General features: G+C 40.3%; 4 protein-coding genes across 4 annotated transcripts; 2 read left to right on the top strand and 2 right to left on the bottom strand.

The window, feature by feature from the left end:
* The first annotated feature begins 52 nt into the window (after positions 1-52).
* On the top strand, positions 53-4775 carry BCR41DRAFT_422226 (Rab3 GTPase-activating protein catalytic subunit-domain-containing protein). The gene is made up of 7 exons (XM_022030121.1): positions 53-1609; positions 1731-3070; positions 3189-3309; positions 3432-3577; positions 3733-3845; positions 3952-4180; positions 4316-4775. The coding sequence occupies exons 1-7, from the start codon at positions 304-306 to the stop codon at positions 4700-4702; spliced, it is 3642 nt and encodes a 1213-aa protein (XP_021881175.1). The 5' UTR covers positions 53-303; the 3' UTR covers positions 4703-4775.
* A 2910-nt stretch (positions 4776-7685) lies between these two features.
* On the bottom strand, positions 7686-8534 carry BCR41DRAFT_396376 (hypothetical protein; the record flags this gene model as incomplete). The annotated part of the gene is made up of 1 exon (XM_022028799.1): positions 7686-8534. One exon carries the CDS (start codon positions 8532-8534, stop codon positions 7686-7688), a length of 849 nt encoding a protein of 282 aa, XP_021881174.1.
* A 2479-nt stretch (positions 8535-11013) lies between these two features.
* Positions 11014-14003, bottom strand: BCR41DRAFT_353738 (WD40-repeat-containing domain protein). Its single transcript, XM_022024214.1, has 13 exons — positions 13773-14003; positions 13579-13679; positions 13371-13454; positions 13163-13261; positions 12951-13011; positions 12727-12816; positions 12580-12624; positions 12444-12482; positions 12248-12349; positions 12063-12154; positions 11836-11960; positions 11482-11591; positions 11014-11334 (listed from the first exon to the last, which is right to left on the bottom strand). The coding sequence occupies exons 1-13, from the start codon at positions 13900-13902 to the stop codon at positions 11150-11152; spliced, it is 1263 nt and encodes a 420-aa protein (XP_021881173.1). The 5' UTR covers positions 13903-14003; the 3' UTR covers positions 11014-11149.
* Positions 14004-14581: 578 nt separating this feature from the next.
* On the top strand, positions 14582-16181 carry BCR41DRAFT_386563 (solute carrier family 35 member SLC35F1/F2/F6). The gene is made up of 2 exons (XM_022027806.1): positions 14582-15138; positions 15224-16181. The coding sequence occupies exons 1-2, from the start codon at positions 14751-14753 to the stop codon at positions 15967-15969; spliced, it is 1134 nt and encodes a 377-aa protein (XP_021881172.1). The 5' UTR covers positions 14582-14750; the 3' UTR covers positions 15970-16181.
* Positions 16182-16218: the final 37 nt, after the last annotated feature.

Here is a 16218-nt window from a genome sequence, read left to right as displayed (position 1 = left end):
TCTGTACAACCTCCTCTCTCCAACAATTGATGCGTGTTTCTCCAGGGCTTATTACGCTCTTGCCTTCGCCTCAATTCTTCCTCATTCTCAATTCTCATTCTCTCTTTCTATTTTCTCATTCTCTCGCTTTCTCTCCCTCTCTCTTTCTCCCTCTTTCTCCCTCTTTCTCCCTCTTTCTCCTCTTTCAACTCTCTCTCTCTCCATTAGCTCATTATTTCCTCTTCAACGCATTCCGCAGCTTAGTATTAATTGACTCACCTGTCATACGCAGTACAAACTTCAACCCCATACTAAATTGCTTCTATGGACCAGGATGACTTTGACAATTTTGAATTCATCGACTATACAACCTCTGGCCCATGGGAAAGATTTATCGTCCAAATTGAGGACTGCCTAAAGCAATGGGGTCTAATCCACAATAGTTATGGTGTTTTCAACCCCACTCTCATGCCAACCACACCTACAAACGATGTTCTTAACCTAAACAAAGAACTCGCGCTGGCCATTGATGGGGATCAAAAGGATATACTACAGCACAATCCCAATCTCAATACGACTACTACTCCTCTTACTGCCACAATCCTTAATCCCGATATTAGTAGTAATAACGGTAGCAGCGGTACTAGTGGTAATAGTGTATACCAGCACAACGCCATCGTGACATTGGATAGGGACTCTTACGTGTTGTCGTACAGCTATCACCCTGCTAAAGCTAGAATGGCTGTTGGTGTAGAACAGATCGATCTCGATTTCCTACCAACCAAATTGGAAGGCCATGAACACCATATATTGCATCGATGGACAGCCTTGACCCATATTCTTATTCTTGCGCCTGCACCTACCGATACTGCGGACGGAGACTCGAGCTCATCAGTTATTGTTGATTTGGGAAGTGCCAAACTTCTTCTATCATCATTTGCGATCGCATTTCAAAATACGGGTTGCAACATCCCTGTCTTTGTACCGACTGGCCACCCGAAAAACAAGACCTACACAGGCCTGTCCATTCAGCCGCTGCAATTGAGTACACAGCAACAACATACTTTTGGCAATGCTATCGAGCTTGGATTAGAAGATACTCCAGAAGATCAGGCGATTGAAGTCAGGTTCAACACCGTGGTGGTATCATACCCCCCAGCACAGTACACCAACCTGTCAGGCATTCTGGATCTTTTTATTGAGCGCATGGGTATTGAGGATGAGTATGCATCCCATGACAGTTTTAACGCAGGGAGAGACGGAACAAATGATGATTCCAATAATGGCTACAGTCGGGAAGTCAAAGAACAGATTTATGTGTCTGGATTGTTCAGCTATCAACTCGAGAATTGGTATGATGATGACTGGCGGCAATGGACCGATGCAAGTATTAAGAACGATGAAGACAGTGACAATGCTAGTGGTGACGGTGACGGTGATGATGACGATGGCGATGGCGATGGCGATGATGATGATGATAACGAAAACGACGAACTGAAGCAATTGAGTAAAGACATGAAGCGCTCACCATTATCAACAGTAGCAGTATCGCCAATATCAAAGGTCCCAGTTCTCCCGCTTGGACCTATTCATGATCCTCTCAAGACATTCCATCTAGTGGCAAGGTTTGGTGAGTTATTCAATCCTTGGGCTCTCAATTGGTGTACATCGCAAGTTCCAACTATACCACAATTTGACTAATTTTTTTTATTTTTATTTTTATTTTTTTATTTGTTGTACTTCTTTAACAGCATCAGCACCTAGTACAGTCTATTTGGACAGTAAAAACTTTACAGACATGGAAGCAAGTCAGGCCAATATCTGGACTCTGAGAGTACAGCTCAAACGTGAAGACTATGGGCTGCTGAGTGGAGTCCTTGAGGAAGCAATATCATCGTGGCAGAGAGATGTCTCTAATAGTGGTACGGGCTCTTCGGAAAGAAAAGAGCAAGAGTCGGAAAAGGAAAGACACTCTTATACTTCTTTATTAAGGAAGGGTGCACAGTTTATTCAAGGAAACATCGCAATGGTAGACGTTACGGATGTTGAGACAATAGTCCAGACACTTTGCTCAAAGACGTCAGCATCATCATCAATGGTAAATCGGCCTTCAATTAAGAACCCAAAACACCAAAGGCGGAAATATAGAGACGTTATAGAAGGACAGACGGTACGAATGGTTTCTGCAGCAGAGTTGGGGCTCCATTTTCGACACGCTACTACAGTACCATTTGGATCGCTTCTATGGAAAATGTTGCTGTATCTTCTAGACGTGATTTCACCCAATTCAGAGATAACTTATCCAACTTCTTTCATGGGTTTTTTGAAGGCTGTTTGGACAGAGCTTTTGGTTGAATTCACAAACCATTGGGAGGCTCGAGAGATGATACCATTGGTCCAGGTTTATGGCGAGAATACATATACCTCAAGTAGATCCGATTATAAACCCAACAACGAAGGCGAGACAGCAATCGATGACAAACCCCTTGAGTACAATGGTGATAATGATGATAATGCAGCCAACAACAGAACACCTACAATAGATTTACGATTTAACCTGATACATCAAAAATTGTCAATGATCAATTGCTGTATCGCTCGTGAAAATGCAGAGCGTCAGCAAGAGTCCACGACGGAAATCGACACTAATATTCTCGTAGATGATATGTCTTCGTTGTTCTCGAAAGCCTCTTCGACACCGGTATCAGCAAAGTCCACACCAGATCCAGTTGTTTTTGAACTTTTGGATACTACAAATGAAGCATCCCCAGAAGATCAAGAGTCAAGGACTAACGTTGAGGAGATCAAGGATAACGATCAGTCTGTTTTAGACAGGCAAACGTCGCCAGAAGAAGACAATGATACGAGTGATATAAGTAAGGCGGAAGATCCATTGATTGAGGGCCCGGATGCACTGACATCAGAACCGACTAGAAGCACGGTGGATGTACCAGCAGCAATAGCGCCGACAGGTTCTTTAACTGCTTCACAACTATATGAGAATGAAGTTAAGAGAGAAGGTGTCATGAGCGCATTCAATGACCTGACTCTTTTAGAAACGGGGGCACAGCTCTTTGTTCCAAAACTTCAGGTAAACTTACTATTTCCATTGCCAATGCAATTCCTTATTTTTGTGTTCTTTGACTGACTAACTTTTTTTTTTTTTTTTTTTTTTTTTTTTTTTTCGTGCCATTCGTTGCTTTTAACAGGAACCTGGTTATATGACAGAAGACATGATCAAGCAGCAAGAAGACATCTTTGAAGGTCTTGGATCTTCATCTGATGCAGCAAAGATACGAGCCCAGATGCAGTCTGCCCAACTCATCTCTGGTAAAACGAAGCTACAGTTTATCCATGTTGATTATAAAAAAAGTATGTTGGACGCACAAAATTGACCATGCATCTTGAAAAAAAAAAAAAAAAAAAAAAAATCAAATCAAATGTTAAAATAGATATGAGTGCATTTAAAGCAGCAAATCCTGGATGTGTGCTAGGAGATTTCATACGGTGGCATTCACCCAAAGACTGGAACGAAGGAAAACGACAAATGAGTGCCCGTATGGCGGATTCTGATAACATTTGGCAAGAGTTTTGGAAGGTTCGTTTACTAACAATGATCTTTTTTTTTTTTTTTTTTTTTTATTTGAAAATATGATCTTATGCAACACGCTTTTAACTCTCTTTTTTTTTTTTTTTTTTTTTTTTTTTTAAAAAAAAAAAAAAAAAAAAAAAATTGATGTGAAAATTCTCCAGAAATCGGAACCTATCCCTGCAAGCAAACAGAAGCCTTTATTCGATCATCGCCAAGAAGCAGAAAATGCATTGTCGTACTTGAGCTCACTCTCTGGTACTGAGATCTTTTCCCAGTAAGTCACCAGTCAGATGTATTGCTTGCTCTCTCTTTTAATGGATATAGTAACTGACCAATTTACCAACTTTTTTTTTTTTTTTTTTTTGAATCTGTTATCCTAGGCTTCTTCCGACAATTTTTTTGATCGCCTATGATACTCTTGTTTCACACCCAGCATCAAGTGTCAGCCCCAAAGTTGCAAATGTGATCCAAGAATTGGCGCAGGAACTGACTGATCTCGATTGGTGCAGCCTCAAATCATCGGACAAAGACCTTGATCTCAAACCAATCCTTGCCAAATTTAAAGAAGTGGAATTGGTTATTGGCCAGTACCTTGCTATGGTGAGGAAGGTAAGAAGAACTAGCTAGTTTTTTTTTTTTTTTTTTTTTTTTTTTTTTTTAATAATCAAAAAGAAATATTTGCTGCTAAAAGTTCAATTTGATTAAACGTGTGTTTTTTATTATTATTATCTATTACCGATTTAGTTCCCAAGACAACACAGCTTAGTTGAGCGACTATTAGAAGGAAATGAGACAGTGGTTGAAGATGGATCAGAGCGTGATTGTGTCTTTAAAGCATTCAGATTCAAAGGCAATAATAGCCCTGGGCCATTTCCCGACCCTTTGTGTCGTGAATTTGTGATTGAGACGTTCGATCCTACATCTTTCCATATTGCATCAACATCGATGGAGTATGTTACGGGAGAAGAACAGCAAGAGCAGCAGTCGGGAGCCAGCTCTGTTGGTCCAATCTCTGGTGGCGATCTACCGGGTTGGCATGCACGACCTCTCCAGCGTCGAATGTATGCTTGCTTCAAGAACTTAAAAGTCCGGATCGTGGAAGCTATCGCAAAGGATGGGATGTTTATGTAGTCAGAGCTCATTTTGTATATATATTTGAGTTTATAAATCTTACAAACTAATAATGACACTGATTTACAAAAGCTGGGGTAGCATTACTACTTTTTTTTCTTCTTCTTTAATAGATAGTCATTTGAGGTTACTATCGCTAAACTTTTTTTTTTTTTTTTTTTTTTTGTGATAAATGATTGTGCTTATGTTTATGTTTGTGCACCAAAGAAAACAAAGAATGAAGAAAAAAAAAGCAAATGCAATGGTACAAGTTGGTATACTTTGGGTTGAGAGAAAGGAAAATAGGATAAAAGAGATACTACAGAGATAAAAATACAAACTTTTTCGCAAATCGTTTGATTGCGGCACAAAAAAAAAAAAAAAGACCTTTTTTTTTTTTTTTTTTTTTTTTTTTTTTAGTTATTCTTTTTAGTGTCGCCCAGCTCGAGGACTAACAAGACCGCTTGGAATCCTAGTTGGCAAAGAGGATGTTGGGGTATGAGGACGAGAATAGATTGAAATTTGGCTACCACTATAATTGGAGCCAGCACTCAGGGGCGAAGGAGACATGCGTCCTGCTGTCTTTACAGTTGAAACCGAAGGGGCTACCAACCGTGATGGTGCTGCAATACCCGAGCGAGGGATTCCGGTCTTTGTTCCGGCTTTGGCCGAGGATGGTGACTGAGGAGGAGTCAAAGTTGAATAATTGGTCTCATATTCCTCGTGATGTTGAAGACCGTTCGACCCATGCATAGACAAAGTCCTTCCACCTAGTGTCGCTGACCTTGGACGGGCCAAATGGCTGGTTCCAGCAGCACTGGAAAGTCGCCGGCTAGCAGGTGTGGTGGGTGAGATCAAGTAAGAAGAGCTAGAGCTACGATCAGAAGGTGCGCGAGTCGGACTAGTAAGATGATTGGGCGAAGTGAGCACACGCTTGGGACTCGTGGAGGAGCTTGCGCGTCCTGTGCCTACGGATCCGCTCTTTGGAATCGATGATGGAGCTGGAAGAAGTGATTGGCGATTAGCAGTGGTAGTGGGTTTTTTGAGACCACTGGGCGACGTAATCTGGCTCTTTGCGGTTGCTGTTCCGGTCTTGACAATACCAGAGGCGGAAGATGGAGGACGAGAGGTTGATACAGCCACCTTTGTCGTAGTCTTGGCGTTCGCGGTTGTACGACCGGGTGGCGTTATTCCGCTGGTTCCTGGCTTGGGAATCGAGGCTCTGGCAGTCAGGGCAGAGGATGATCCAGCTCTGGGCGCTTGCAGTCCAGTTTTGGGTGTCTGAAGGCCACTCTTGGGCACCTGTGATCCAGCTCTGGGAGCCGGCAATCCGCCACCAGGACGGACAATTCCAGTTCTAGGAGCAGCAGCGCCTGATGATGGTCCTGTCTTTGGTTGAGCAAGCATGGATCGCGTTGCAGGTTGAGCGAGTCTGGTAGAAGGCGCCTTGAGTCCTGATGTGCCTGGCGCTCCTGGGAGACGAGAGGCGCCAGGGGAGGGCAGCCTACTAGAACCACCTCTATGGCTGCTGGAGTTGCTGTAGTTACTGGCATTGCTGCTGCGGTCCGGCGACCGAAGGCCAGAGGGCGAATCCATGAAATCAACCTCTAGATCGAATGGGTTCCTGCCATCTGGGAACTTGGAAGATATACTTCCATTTCGCGATCTCATGTCGCCGCTCAATGAAAGACCAGAGATCTGCTGAATGGATGTTTCGACAGCAAGGCGGGAGAAATCTTTAAGTGTCTCATCATGTTCCTCGTCCTCTATTGAAGAAGCCTATGATCAAAAATGATAAAGAGAGAGAGAAAAAAAAAAAAAAAAAAAAAAAAAGAGGATCAGCAATGATTGAATGATTTTTCGCTCCATGCAGCCAATTTTGGCTTTTGCTTTGACTTTGCGCGAGTTAAAATTACCTCTGGATCCTCCCAGAACTCCTCAACGTTTTGATCACCATAATGATTCATGTCCAGCTCAGATTCTGTGGTCATCTGCATGCTTCCACCAGAGCTTTCGCTTAATCCATATTGCTATTGTTGTGATATGTTTATATTACCAAAATGTCTCCAGGTGAGTAAAGTGCTTTTTTTTTTTTTTTTTTTTTTTTTTTCATTTTAAAAAATAAAAAATGAAAAATAAAAAAACCTCTTACATTTCGTGTGGCTCGCTGCTCCCTGGACCATTCGACTTCATCGCCCTCCTCCAACTCGAGTGGGCATTCTTCATTGATGTCAGATCCCTCTGCAATAAGGGCATCAAGGTTGACGGAATCATTACTAGTATGAGAGCTAACGGAGGAAGAGCGTTCACGAGGTGCCCAGGCACTGATAGAAGAAGATGAGGATTGTGTAGACAGACGAGAATCGAAGGTGGTGGTGCTAACACTGTTATAGCTGTGAGATGAATATGGTTCCACAACGTTAAAAGTGTAATTGAAATCATTGTGTTGATGATTGTCGTTATCGTTGTAGTTGTAATCGTAGGTGTGAATGGTTGTAGTCGTCAAGTCCATTGATAGATCCGCAGGGGTATGTATAGAGCATTCAAAAGCGAAGCAAAAAAAAGAAAGAAAAGGTTAGTTAGTGATTTTAGTGTCTTTTTAATATGGAGTGCAACGCTTCCTTTTCTTCCTTTACTGATATGTAAAATTGCTTTGCCAAAGAAAAGAAGGGTGGTAAAAAGGGGGAGGGTGATTGATCCAACACGTTGTTCAACATCAATACTAGAACAACCACATTATGCTTTTTTTTTTTTTTTTTTTTTTTTTGATGACTCCCCCCTCTTTTCCTTTAAGGACCTTTGGCTTTTGTATTTTTGTAGAGGGGGGAAACAAAGAGGCATTAATGCATCATGTGTTTATCGTCACAAATGCAGCATATGCACATGCATATGAAAACACAAATCTAAGGACCATATAGTGTTGTGTTGTCATTAAGCAAAAGCAACATTTTGCCCAATCCAATGAATCAAGGCTCCCAACCGTAAAATGATTTTAACAAAAGGATTATAAAAACATTAAAGCAACATGCCTTTGATTCGATTGCATTGACAGTCGCAAGTCTAGCATGTCTATTGGCATGGATTCTGACCGCTTCTTCTGCAATCTCGCAGAGCTGCGTTTTGCTCTGGCCATCAACGATGCCCGTAACTCGGATGGTCGAAGGTTCATGTTCAGCTCTGGCTCCTGCTCATCTTCTTCATGATCATGGTCATGATCATGGTCTAAAGGGATGATAGTGCTCTGATGATAGGGATCCTTCACATTCTGTATCCCGTCCTGGATCTGTTCACTTTCCCCAAATTCAAGTGGAACAGGTGACTGTGACTTTGATTGTGGTGAGACTAAATGAGACATGGACGAGGAGGTGGTGGAGGAGAATGAGGCTGAAGAGAGATGACGGCGTTGCTCAGCAGCGTGGGCTAACCAAGCCTCGGGAGAGGTCTGAATAGTAGCCAGAGGAGAAGGCGAAGCTGAAACGCTGTTCAAATGTGGATGGCTGATATCGTTAATGGAGTGAGAGGAGTTGTTGGAGGAAGGATGGAATGGAGGAAGAGAAGAAGAGGAAGAAGAAGAAAAGGAAGGGAACCCATGTTGGGCCTGAGTGGCTATAAAGTCTGCCATGGATGACCCAGAGGATGAGGGCGAGACTGAGAGTGGAGGAGAGAGAGGAGAGGGTAGCGAGGAATGCTCAGGGATGATGAGGTTTTTAAATGTTGTGTTGGTACGAGGTAGGCTGTGGAGGGACTGAATACCAGGGTCGTTCAGGATTCTATTGTCTCTGCTATTGTTAATGTTCTTGTTCTCGTTAATTGTACTGTTGTGGTCGAGGCGAGGAGTGCTCAGAGTGCTCATTGTGCTTTTTTTTTTTGTTGTTGTTGTTGTTGTTAATGGCTATTAAAGTATTGGGGAAATCCGAAGCATTATTATTCTTATTATTGCAAAGGATACAACAATTATTGGTGTGCTGCTTGTGGAGGAAGTCTGTAAATTGTCCTGACGCGTATTTGTAGATAGGGACCTGCATTCAGAGAATTCAATTGTACATTTAGAGATAAAAAAAAAAAAGAGCTTCAGCTTGTTAGACTAGGATCCATTACTGTTAGGCTGTAAGAAAGAAAGAAGAAAAAAAAAAAAAAAAAAAAAAAGAGCAGATAAATTATACGGATAAAAGTAATAAAAATATATATTGAATGAAAAGTTGTATGAACAAAATGGAAACAAAGCAGAGCCGTACAAAAGCGAGGGTCAGGAGTATGGAGGAGAAAAAAAAAGGGTTATATTTGGAATATAAAATATAAAATAAACAAAGAGAGATACAAACCTAGACAAAAGTAAGGGATAAAGGCATTTGTCTTTAATGTGAATGAACAAGAGACGGAGAGGGAAAGAAAGAGGGAAAAAAAAAAAAAAAAAAAAAAAGAGATTCTTATTTATACGAGAAAGAATAGGATTGGAACCAAAAAGTAACACACACAAAATGGTTATCTAAAGAGGAAAAGATGAACCGTGCCCCAGCGGCCCATACACAGAATGATCAAGTGATTTACAACAATGGATAGTTTGCAGAGACTGTGGAGAGAATGAGGATCACATCCAAGGTGGATCGTACCCAGACAATAAACAGGTGGAATCTTTATTGTAAGGGACGAACAAAAGATACATATATAAATATATAAAAAAAAGAGCCAAGACCAGACCATGCATGCACCACCACCGTTTGGGAGGATGATTTTTCATTTTTAGAAATGAATAAAACGTAAAGGCAAAGGCAAAGGTAAAGGTAAAGGTAAGGGTAAACGGAAGAGAGAAAGAGAGAGTGTGGTAAAGAAAGAAAAAGCAAAAGCTCTTGTGTGTGTGTTCATTTGGTCATTCAACGTTTCAAAGTGTGTGGGGATCTGAAAAGAAGAATCGAGAATGCAAAACTCAGGGGGGGAAGTAGAACAAACTGTTTGAATTGTTCTTGTTGCTGATGATAATGATCATTAGAATGATCAGAGCTTAGCAAAAGAAAAGAAAAGAAAAAAAACTCACCTAAGGCTTTTGATCAGGTTATCTATCGTTCTATGGTTGTTTATCTATTTATTCTAAAGGCTCTTTTTCTTTCTTTCTTTCTTTCTTTCTCTTTCTTTTTCTCTTTCTCTTTCTCTACTGTGTAGAAATAGCCTCGAAAACAGGTAAAAGGAAAAGGCAAGCAAGATCAGTAAAAGGGCTGATGGGAAGATGAGAGAGAGAAGAAGAAGAATGAATAAGAATGAGAATGAGAAGAGGAATGAGAAAATAAGAATGTAAGGAATGAGAAAGGGATGAATGAAAAAGAAAATAGAAAGAAAGTTCACCTACCATGGGCACATGGTATGGGTGGGTATGGATGTGAAATATGAATGACTACATCCTTATTCTTTATTCTACAAGTTAAAAGTTAAAAAAAATTATGTCCATCAAGTCTGCGCCCTTTTTTTTTTTTTTTCCCTTCTTTTTTATTGTCTTCACACGCATGCCCATGCAATGCCAACACATTGGTCTATGTACAGACTGTACATGTAAATAGTTTGTGCTTGCACTCCGCTAAATTTTTTTTTTTTTTTTTTTTTTTTTCTTACTGCATGGAGGATCTTTCGTCAGCAGAGCAAGGTTGCCCTGACCATGTCCATGTGTGTGCTAACGCCTGTGATTCCACTCCCTTTTGTTTCCCCCAATTTTTTTGCAGTTGCACAAAATAACATGGACATGTACAATAATACATATTTAATCTACACACACAAAACAAAAAAAAATGGACCCGGAAATATATTTAATATCGAATGGACAGGATTGCAACAAAAAAGATTATTAAACTGAAAATATAGTTGATCGGTTAATTGTCCTACTTCAGATGTGTATGCTATTTGTCCACTCTTGAACTAATCGTCACTCAATAAATCACTTGTCCCAATAGACCAATGGGATTGACATTCTTCTATCATTCATCCTACCCTAGTCTTGACATCCTCTGGAACATGTTGAACCAAATCACCGTCTTTCAGACAAATAAACGTATAAAAATATAACGCGTCTCCGTCCTACTTTTTTAAATAGGGCTCAGTTGATAGTCTGATGGTCCTTGTCGTCATTGTCGAAAGCGTGGTTGGATTTGCTCACTTTCATTTCCTTTTGTGTACCTACATACTACTTTTTTCTTTGTCCTGGTCTAATCAAGTCAAGCACATGTCACTCTGTGTTTGCACATCTTCAATTGTTATCCACAACAACAACAACAACAACGGTCGAAAAAAAAAAAAAAAAAAAAAAAAAAAGAGGGAGAGTGAAAGAGATAGAATCATGTTTTGATCCTTCTTTCTTTCTCCCCCTTTATTTATTTTTTTATTTTTTTCTTGTCCTTCTTTGACCCCCCCTCTTTCTTCACGCGCAGGTTAACAAAGACTACAGTGGTTCTGCATGCACCTCATGTCAGTGCGGAAAAAAGAAAACTAGATGGGCTGTGTTCCACTGCCAAAGCGCAGTAGACCACCCTCCTTCGCAACTGCAATCACTGCAGGGCCTCCTCCAACGAGCCTTGCATGAGCTGGTCCATCCAGATCATAGCCAACATATTCCCGTTCAACCTGAACAATTGATTCTCTCACCGATCGAATCTCATACAGAGCGCTATCATCTATTACATTGCAAGTTACATGTATATATATTAGTTAGCTCTCGTTAGACAAATAAAGCTGCATAAATTAATAAATATAAATATTAGAAATGAGCATTCAAAATGACTGAAACTTCTTCCTCTTCTTTACACTTCTAATTAACATACCAGAGCCAACAATCAAACGTGGACCGCCATGTTCTAAAGAGTCAATTGATGGGCCAAAAATGAGGCTTGAGATCCCTGCAGAGCTATGCTGAAACCTATTCAGCATCTCACTAATAATAATTTCCATAAAATAATTAGTCTATCAAAAATAATAATAATAATAATAATAATAATAATAGTAGTAGTAGTAGTAGTAGTAGTAGTAGTAGTAGTAATAGTAGTAGCAGTAGTAGTAGTAATAATAATAAAATAACAATAAATAAAAAAAAGCTCTCTTGGACTACGGAAACAGAAAAATAAAATAAAATAAAATAAAATAAAATAAAAATAACTCGTAATTCAAACTATACTTACTTTGACTTGCGAATATCAAATAGCTCGACAACGCCATCTGATGTTCCCGTTGCAATCAAGGAATGCTGAGCAGAAAACGCGCAAGCGCGAACTGGTGTTTTGTTGTATGATTTTCGATTAAATGCCTATTCAAGTATGAACATAAAAGTTACAAAGCATAGGTGTTAATTCTCAGTAAAGAAGTTTCGCTAAAAAGCCATGATACAGGGCCGCGATCATGTTCTTACCTCCTCTGAGGCCCGTACATCAAGACCATATAAAAATCCAGACTCCGAAGCCGCAATGACCAGCTTCCCTTCAGTACCTACTTCTCTTGGATCTAGATCATAACAACTCAAACATACTATCAGCACAACAGAAACATTTCAAGCACAAAATAGCTTTATAGGGGTCAACATAGAATCTTACATACCCAACAATAACTTTGAGTCCAGTGGTGTTCTCCAAGTGTCTACAGCTATAGCATTAATCTTTTCTTTATGCTGTGCAAGCGTTCGAATAGTTGATCCAGATGCTATCCAAAGAGCTCATGTCAGGTCTCGCGATATTTCATTTTGTTTAATCTTATTTTGAAATCAACATTGCTTTGTTTATAGAATCAAACTTACCAACCTCCCAAAGCTTGACAGTTCCATCATTCGAAGATGCTATAGGGGATCGGCATATACACCGAGCGTTGGGAAGTTTAGCTTTTTGTTCACTTGTATTCACTACAACGTGTCAACGTTCCAAACTTTATCTTACACAGGATATTGCGTCCTCTATCGACAATGGCGGTGTCCGTGACGGCTATTTTTGGAGAAACGAAGAAGCCAAGAGTCAATTTTGTATTTTTCATTTTTATATTCATGAACAACAACAGTCTTTCATATCTCAGCAGCTCTCGCTTACGTTTAACATGACCCCTCATAGTAACAGGGCAGCTTCCATCCAATACGGACCAAATCTTTAGCAAGAAATCGCCACCTCCACTGAGGACAACTGTTGATTGATTATATGAAAGGACACAAACAAATTGTAAGAGCTTTATCACTGCTGTTGCTGCATGTATCCATCTCCATTGACCAGTGCTTTTCCAGAAAACTATAATATAAATGTATATATTTCCTTCATACCTTGTCCAGAAGGAAAGAATCGACATGTGTTGACGTATTGAATATGACCCTTGAGCTCTTGCTAGTTGATAGTCATGTATAACGGCGTGTAAGTTGGAGAAATAATAACAAAAATAAAAAAAGATAAAAAATAAAATAAAAAAAAAAAAAAAAAAAAAACTTTTGTCTGCGAATACAGTTCTTCATATGCATAGCACCCATAGCACCCTTACAGTGATACGTCCTGTCTCTGATTCTCCGATTCTGATAGTTCCATCCTCTGTTCCAATGACAAATAATGCTCCTTCTGGCGACACATCCAGTGAGGAAATCTGTTCTCGTTCAGAAAGAGTTGTGCAAGAGTTTGGTAGGAGTTAATATACCTCTGAGTACAATACATTCAAGGAAATTAAATATAAAACAGCGAGACAGACTAGTTACCTTTGCAAAGTTGGTTCTTCTGCCAGTCCCATATACTTCTATCTCTATGTTTTCGTATTCAGGGATTTTGACCTTGAAGGAATACTAAAATGAGATAGCAGTGATGTTCTTTTCATAAATATAAGCTACGATGATTTACTAGTTGTTCGCCACCTTGCGATATCCTTTGGATTGTCAAATCAACTGTCAAAAAATCTGAATTGTGTACGTTTGTAATCCTTTCAAGTTCGATACCGTCATGCCCAGTAAAATGCACTTTGTGGTCTTCAACAACAGACACTTTTGCAGATCCATGGATGGAAGGAGATCCTATGGAATATGGCAGGATCAAAATAAATAAAAAAAATTATCATCCTTGATTCAACGTTTTTTCAATGGTGTTATTGTAAGGCATGATCTAACCTCTTCTATAACAAGAGATCCAAAAGGTTCCTGTGCTGTTATGTCGGAGTACTTCAGCAATCAAGTCAGTCCAGTCTGCCTGAACGGTCACTTGCACCAAGGGTGTAGGCGGGTTTGCGTCGATTCCCATGTCTCGAGTTGTTGATCAATGTTGAATGCCGTGAATTAGCAATGACAAAAAAAAAAGACTTGAGTTTATCGAATATTATTCCCCCATCCCCTCGAACATTTAACGTGCGCTTGCGTGGCTCACACAGCGCATCACTCAATGTATAAATGAAAAATGGTGACTGCTTGGTTTGAGTGTTCAAAAATGTGAAAGACAAGACAAGGGCGAAGCATTTTTTCACACACGTGCGTGAAGGATTCTTATCATTTGGATTGGGCAAGAAGCTTTTAGCATTCCGCAAGAATGTCCGTGAAACTCCTTCTGAATGCCACATCATATCCTTTTTACTTTAGATCTAATACGGGCGCTATTTGTATAAAACATGTATTATAGTATTATATATATATATATCTGTACTTGACTAGACCCTTCCTTTGTCTTTGTCTTTTTTTTTTTTTTTTTTTTTTTTTCATCGGTGCATGTTTAGTGATATTCATCTGTTTTGACGAGTAACTTTAATTACTCCGGATTCAGTAGAAAGGACATGGCTGTGTACCGTACTGATGACATGTCAATAAATAAACAAACCCCATCTACTCCGCTCTCAAAAAAAAAAAAAAAAAAAAAAAAAAATGATGCGGAGATATTATAACAAAAGAGCATAATAATAAAAAGTTGTCACCAAGGAAGGGCAGAATCAGATGGAATGAATGTATAAAAGGAAGATTGATTCCACATCTTGGATCAGCGGGCCGCTTTCCGTCTTTTCACCCCTTCCATACCTAAAAGACGATTCATACATTCTTCCCTTATAAAAAAAAATATACAACGCAGAACAAAACAAATCAGAAGAATTATTGACTACAGACATGGCTGACAATTACAACCAAAACAGCAACAACAACAACCTGGCATTATCAGAAGATAAAGCAGAGCTCGATCAGTACCAAGTAGATGACGAGTCCACATATGCTCAGCCGTCACCAGTAGCGACTCCTGCTACATGGAGGGAGCGTTTGGCCACCTTGTTCACTCGTCGTGTCCTGACAATCGTACTCTTGGGTCAATTCTTGGCCTTGTGTATCACTGCAACGACGATCCTGACCACTGAACTGGCGCAGACCAACAATATCTCCATCCCCACTACGCAGTCCTTCCTAAACTACCTTGTCCTTGGTGTCGTGTATACCACCATCACCCTCTTCAAGGTGGGATTTTCGGGATGGTGGGAAATTATCCGACGCAGGTCGCTCTATTGTAAGTAATACCCATTCTTTTTATTTTTTCTTTTTTCTTTTTTTTTTTCTTTTTCCCTAACTGTTTCTACTCTTAATACAATTAGATATCTTGTTTGCACTGATTGATGTCGAAGGCAACTACTTCATTGTCAAGGCGTACAGTTATACCTCGCTTCTCTCAGCCATGCTCCTCGACGCATGGACAATTCCTTGTGTCGTGTTATTGTCCGTCTTTTTCCTAAAGATGCGTTTTGTCCGCTGGCATTATTTGGGTGTCTTCGTCTGTTTGGTCGGCATGGCTTTCCTCATCTGGTCTGACATGAGGGCAGGCAAGGATTATCCTGGCACTGATTATATCAAAGGAGATCTTTTCTGCCTCGTTGGAGCCACCTTTTATGCTTTCTCCAACGTTGGGCAGGAGTACTTGGTTCGTCAGCGACCCATGTATGAGGTCGTTGGTCAACTCGGATTCTGGGCTACGATCATCAATGGTATTCAGTTGGCGATTCTCGAGAGGCATGAACTGAAAAGCATTACTTGGACAGGTCCGATCATCGGCTACATCATTGGTTTTGACATTGCCATGTTTCTCCTCTATTCGGTCTCACCCATTCTGCTCCGTCTCAGCTCCGCTACGTTCTTCAACCTGAGCTTGTTGACAAGCGATTTCTATGGCCTTCTCTTTGGTCTCTTCCTCTTCTCAGCAAAGATCAATGAGCTCTACCCTATCGCCTATGTCCTGATTTGTCTCGGAATCATCATTTATAATATCTACCCTGCTCCTGCACCCAAGTTCAAGCCACGACTGGCAACACAGCATGAGGAGTCTGAGGCGCACTCACACGTTTAATGATGCTTTGCTTTGGTTGCTATTGGATGTTCATGTAAAACGTTAATACAGATCTCCAGGATTCTTCCGTTAATTTCACCCTCCCCCCGTTCAGAGCCCCTTCATGAACAAATAGAGTTACTCGGATGTTTGTCTGCGTTTATACATATTACTACGAATAATAATAAATATATAATAACAATAATAAAAAAAAGAGCACCATATTCTATCGGAAGCAAATACTTTCGCCAAGGACAAGTTACTTTATGC

The sequence above is a fragment of the Lobosporangium transversale genome (assembly GCF_002105155.1).
Source record: "Lobosporangium transversale strain NRRL 3116 chromosome Unknown BCR41scaffold_19, whole genome shotgun sequence".
NCBI lineage: Eukaryota > Fungi > Mortierellomycota > Mortierellomycetes > Mortierellales > Mortierellaceae > Lobosporangium > Lobosporangium transversale.
Note: the sequence above shows the minus strand (reverse complement) of the source record. Positions and strands in the feature narration are given on the sequence as shown.